Source organism: Camarhynchus parvulus, chromosome 5 (assembly GCF_901933205.1).
Source record: "Camarhynchus parvulus chromosome 5, STF_HiC, whole genome shotgun sequence".
Classification (NCBI taxonomy): domain Eukaryota; kingdom Metazoa; phylum Chordata; class Aves; order Passeriformes; family Thraupidae; genus Camarhynchus; species Camarhynchus parvulus.
The window spans coordinates 24,002,891-24,008,890 of record NC_044575.1 but is presented as its reverse complement, the minus strand read 5'-3'; the positions used below and the strand labels follow the sequence as shown (position 1 = coordinate 24,008,890).

The window sequence follows — 6,000 nt, the reverse complement described above, 5'->3', positions numbered from 1 at the left end:
TTGGTGCTGCTGAAATAGTTTCACAAATAAACCTCTTTCCGTGCTTAGCACAAAGTAAACAAATTAATTTCTCATTCTTTGCCCACCCCCCCTCATCCCCTATTTGTCTATCATCCAGAATATTCTGATTTTTCAGCTGGAACATTCTTGAACTGTTCTGCAGATATTGCAAACATTACAACCTAAAGTTAACTTATTTAAAAGATTGCACTTCAATCTATTTTATTTTATGGGCTTAGGAACTTGCTGAGAAAAAAAATTATGTTCATCTGAAATTCACTATTTTAAACGGAGAAAGTTGCATTTTTAACTTCACTGGAATGAATAATTTAACCTGGATGAGGGAAAAGATATTTTTCTCTTTAATCCTTTATACTTTAGGCAATATTATGTTATTGTTAATAAGGCTATAGTTTACATGTTAAACTCAACACAAACTTTATATCATCTTCTTTCTACCCACAAAAATATGGATTTGCATTATACAATTAAAAATTTAATATAATTCTACCAATACTATTGACAAGATTATTTGATATAAATTTTATTTGTTTTGAAGGAAGGACTTACATTTTGGTTATATTATCACAGTTAGTTTTATATATCTAATATAGATACACACATATATATGTGCAGATCTGTAGAAATTAGTGTGGTATTTGAAACCTTCACTGAATTCACTGGCTTCCACTATTGCTCTTCTGAAAAGATTCATATGCTTGTGAAGTATCTTTATATTTGCACAAGAAATTATAAATTCTGCTATGAGAGTCTGTGCCAGGAAAGGGCTGCAGAATACTTCCTCTAAGAAGTGATGCAGATAATTATGTAAGGCATGGATGTGTTGTGAAAGCAAAGGAAATGAATCTTTTTAATTGTAAGCCCATGTGAGGTGAGGGAATTACTTTGTTTGGTGTCTTTCAAGAGTTTCCTTTTTAACTGAAAAATGGAAACCAATCTTATGGTACCACTCCAAGGAGGTTCTGCAATTAAAAATGACAGTATGGGACAAACAAAAAATTAACTGTGCACTGAGAGAAGGTATTCCTAAACTTTAAGCAATGTAATTGTTCCTTTTATGGTTTCTGACTAAATAGGTTCCACTATATTCCAGAATGCCTTAAAAGACATATATATAGGTGCCTAGGAAGAAATTGCAACATTTCTTAGTGAAGAAGTTAAAAAATGGAGCAAAAGCAGACTTTCCTCTTTTGGATTCAACCACTTGTTGAGTTAGTTATATTCTCCACATATGAACTCAGCCTTGTATGTAGAATAATATTAAATCAGAGAAAATGAACTCTTAATCACCGTCATTCAGTTAATGTAGTTTTCTCTCCCTATTTCAGAAATCATAGCTTCAAACCACTCTTTTTGTTTTGCTTTGTCTGGCTTCCCTCATTGCACCAAACCATCTGCTAGCAGAACATGCTTCTACCCATGTGTGTGTGTGGTGTGCAGTGATAGTTTTAAAGGAACACACGAGAAATAAAACTTTAGATGCCAAAGATGATGTCCAGACTCTTTTATCTTTGCCACCAAACTGTACTCCCTCGTGTGAAGCAGCAGCATGGGCACAGCCCCCATCCTGCGGGCTGGAGCCATGCTCCGTTGGCTGAGGATGGGGGAGGAGAGGGCTCGGGAGCCCCACGCCCTCCCGGGCACCCAGCTGGTGAGCGGGATCCTTGTCCAGCTGCTGAGGGGTCTGGAGTGAGTGTCCTGTGAGGAGCGGCTGAGGGCCATGGGGATGTTTAGCCTGGAGAAAAGGAGGCTCAGGGTGACCTTTCTCTACAACTCCCTGACCAGAGGCTGTCGCCAGCTGGGGGTCAGTCCCTTCTCACAGGTAACAAGTGACAAGATGAGAGGACATAGTCTCAAGCTAGACCAGGGGAGGTTTAGGTCGGACATTAAGAGGAATTTCTTTACAATTAGGGTGGTTAGACACCCGAACGGATTGACCAGGGCATGGTGGAGTCACCATGCTTGGAGCTAAGACTGGATGTGGCATTCAGTGGCATGGGCTAGCTGACACGGGGGTGCTTACGCTAGACTCAGTGATCTCATAGATCTTTTCCAACCTAATTGATTCTATTTGATTCTGTGAATGCCAGTAAGCCTGCAGTGAGGGCAGAGCTCGGAGAACTGGCTCCTCATCTTGGCCAAACCAACGCTGCTGCTTCCATGTTTTAAGGCTGAGTCAATTCATCTCCCTTCGCTGCATTCCCAGCAGCTTACACTGCACATTGGAAGGGGCCAGCATGTCCCACAGGTGAAGCACTTCACCTGCCGTGTCAGGCAGCGGTGTTGCCTGGAGGGGGGGGGTGTGTCTCGGTGCGGGCTGCGCAGAGCCCCGGCTCCGTTGTGAGGTGCCGGCTCCGGTCCCTCCGCAGCATCACCGTGAGCCCCCCACCAACATGGCGCCCCTGACCCCCGCGCTTCCTCTTCCGGCCGGGTTGCCATGGCGCTGCCCCCCGGCCCAGCCTCCCCCCGCCCGCCGGTGTGTGTTTACATCGGGCAGGAGGAGCCGGAGCCCCAGCGCCGGGGGAGACGGGCACGCAGCCGCCGGCCGCCCGCCCTCCCTGCATCCCCGCCGGGCGGTGCTCCGGGCGACGCGGCATGAAGGTGATGCTGGCAGCCTTTCCCGGGGCGGGGGGTTCGGCTGGGCCGCGGCGGCTGCGGGGGGGCGAGGGGCGGGGGCCGGGCCCGGCGGTAACCTGTGGTGGGAGGTGGCGGCGGCCGTGCGCTCTCGTAACCAAGTACACAACTTCCAGAAGCTTCCAACTTCGCGGGGGATGCGGTGTCGCTTCTTGGGTCCGTCTCCCTGGAAAGAATCCCCCGTTCTCTCCATTAAAACCCGGCTCGTTTCCTACGGCGCTGAGACGAGAAGGGAATAGCGTGGGAGCAGGGGGAGGCTGCCTGCCCCCGCTGCCCTTCCAGGCTGGTGTCTCCACGGGGAAATTGCTCTCCTTCCCCGGGCATCTTCCCTCATCCGCAGCATCTCGTGGGCGGTTCGCTGCCCCGCGGCCCTGGGGGCCGTGCCTTGCTGTGCGGCCGGGCTGCCCCGGTGCTCACCTGTGCTGCTGCTCTCGCAGGCCCTTCCCTAAGCCTGGCGGGGAACGTCGCCTTTCCCCGTAGTTTGCTGTGGAAAACTGTTAGGTTAGAGAATGTGTAACCTGAGCCGATTGTTGGTGTGGGTGCTGAGGCTGGCTGGACTATAGAAGCAGTAATATGTAACACTCAGAGATGAGGTTGTGTCTTCTGTTGTGTTGGTTAGGAGTCAGTAATGCTGTTGTATTGTTTTTTCTTCACTTTATGTTGTCATATCTCTGTAATTTTCAGATGTGTGACTTTTAAAGGGGTTTTCTCTCATTAATCAGTCTGAAACTTGAGGCACACCAGGCATTCCCTGTCTCCTGAATTTGTCTAGCAGTAAAATAAAAAATGTGTTAGCTAGGTTATAAGCTTTTTGAGGCAGAAACTGTATAGGTCTGTACCAATCCTCATGGAGAAATTTGGCTCAGGCCTTCCTCCAAGCCTCTGAGTCAAGTGTGTGTTAGAGGTTCATCAGCTTGTGCAGGTGTTGGGTTCTGGGGAGTGCACGTGTGGCAGTCACTGGGCTTAGCAATTGTCTCTGGGCACCAGGGGCTCTGAATCATAATATCTGCTCAACTGGTGGGTGAAAGAAAAGGGGCAGCCTTTGCATACATGCAATAAATATATGTAAAAATAGTGTGTCCTTTTGTGCAGTGTATATTTTGTTGTGCATTTGTACAAAGCCTGATAGTAAAATGTGTATTTTTTTCTTTCTCTCTGAGTGTTTCTTGGTTCCAATAGTGTAGGATAATAAAAAGTATGTATTGAGAGCGTTATTGATAAACAGCACTATGGCTTTGGGTGATTTGTTGACTTACACTGTAAAACAAAAACCTCAGAGTGCTGTGTGAGCAGTACATCCAGTTTGAGGTCAAAACTGAAAAGATTTCCTTCAGCTTCTGTTTTATTGCACTCAGAGTAAACAGCTGCTTATTCTTGCTAAGCCCATTACTTCTGCTGAATTCCTTTTTTGCCCTACTAGAGTAGGGAAAGCTCATGGCTATTCAAGATAAGCTCATCCAAAATACAGCAAGATGTGAGTGGAATCATGTTCTGACTGCAAGGAAAATGAGTGTTTTTGGGGGAAAGTAATCTGTTTGTTTTTAACCAATCATTATCCAGGTATAAGCACTGTGTAGAGCTTTTCAGTATAAAAGGCTTCACTTTTTTCTCAGAGTGGGTAATTTCTTTCAGGGCACATTTCTTTCCATGTGTGCCACTTTTTGCTGTAGGAGTTGCTTCAAGTTTCTTCTAGGTAAGATCATTGCAGATGCATGATTTAAATTCTTAAGCTGCGGGTGGGGATAATTATCTTTTCATTTAACAAGTGGAACCCATTGAAATGTGCAGTATTTTCACCCCTTTAAAAGGGTGAGGAAAGGAGAAGTGAAGGGAAGGAGGAGGTGTCTGTGTGGTGTGAGTTGGATCTGAATCCCTTTTATGGGCCTGCTCATGAGTAGTTCAGTGTGACTTTAAAACGAGTTTAAGGATTTGATCATTGCAGGGAAGACATCAAAACTAAGCTTTTCAAAAGTCATTGTGTCAATTTCTCCCCTAGCTATTGTTATATCCTGGGAAATAGATTTGAGTTCGTGTGTTTCTGGCAGCATTGGTTTTGATGCCGAATTCATTGATGCTGGTTAGCATGTTGCTGAGAAGGCAGAGCAGTCAAAAGAAAACAGGTTAATGCTAGTGTGTGTCAAAATGGTCTGCCTGCTTAGGGAAGGGAAGAAGCGGACAAAGGGAAGTGGTAATATCAGGGGTGTTCTTCTGCTGTAGAAGTGATCCTTTCAGGATCCATTACTAATGCTGATCATTACTGCGGAAACTAAAGCCTGATGTAGTTTATTTTTAAAACAATGACTTAATAAGTATCCTGTTGAAAAGGTAGAGTGATGTAAAGTAGTATGGCAAAGCAATGCATTAAAACTTGGTGTTGAAGCTGGACTGGATTCAGGATAGTCTTTATGTGTGCTTTATTTCTGTTCCCATGTCTTTTGAGCTGTGTCTATGCTGAAGGATGGTTTCTCTGTGCTCTTCCAGGCTATGCAAAGTACAAAATTGGCTAAATTCCTTTTTCCTGATTTATAGGACAGGAGTGAGAGGCAAGCAGCTCAGATTGTGTCAGGAAGTGGACCTTTTCTGTGTGTAGTAATAAGTGATACCTTTTGAATATGTCAATAAAGTTTGCTTTCCTTCAAGGGCAGATTGTCCTGATGGCAAGGAAATACACCTTTTCAGGCTGCACTAGGAGTCTGGGTAACATGTCTGTCCTGTGGGGAGGGCAGTTCCATTTATTAGGGCAGTGGGGAGATAGGCAGGGATTTGGTTATCAGTCAGCTGCTAATCTCTGTCCCACAACACAGTATCTTTCCAGTATTCATCTCTCGTGGCTAAATGCTGGATTTCTCAAGTCTTAGGCAGCGCTGGAGAAGGTTCTTGTGCCCTTGCCAACAGAACCTCTTCATGCTGTATCTTCAATGGGTGAATGAGGCATTAGGATAGTTCCTGGTATGCTTCTGCTGGGGTGACTGCTTCTAACACTGCTGCTGTCACTGGGCTAACCTAAATCCAAAATCAGAGACATGAAAGGCATTGAGAGTGGCAGGGCATATTGAAGTTCTTGTTTGTGAAAGTAAGCTCAGGATGTGATTTAAGTAGCTGGTCGCCTCTTTATTGAAAGGATTGTCCAAAGTAGAATGAGAGCTTATGGTGCTTTGGCATGGGCTCACAGTTAAGTTATATAGTTTGGAATATGACAAGTGTCATAAATGTGATATTTTACTTTGAGAAACTTAAAGCTATATTTAAGAGAAAGAATGTGAACTTACTGCCTATAGTTCTCTTTTTCTGACTGTGTGTGATAGTGAGTGTTGACAGATAAATCTTAGAGATCAGAATAAGGCA

General features: G+C 44.9%; 1 protein-coding gene across 1 annotated transcript in view; it reads left to right on the top strand.

Moving 5' to 3' along the window:
- The first annotated feature begins 2,480 nt into the window (after positions 1–2,480).
- LOC115904111 (transmembrane protein 263-like) overlaps positions 2,481–6,000 on the top strand; it is a 200,049-nt gene continuing 196,529 nt past the window's right edge. Inside the window, exon 1 of the mRNA XM_030949242.1 lies at positions 2,481–2,622. Within this exon, the coding sequence (XP_030805102.1) occupies positions 2,617–2,622 (6 nt within the window). The 5' untranslated portion in view covers positions 2,481–2,616. The remainder of the gene's footprint in view (positions 2,623–6,000) is intronic.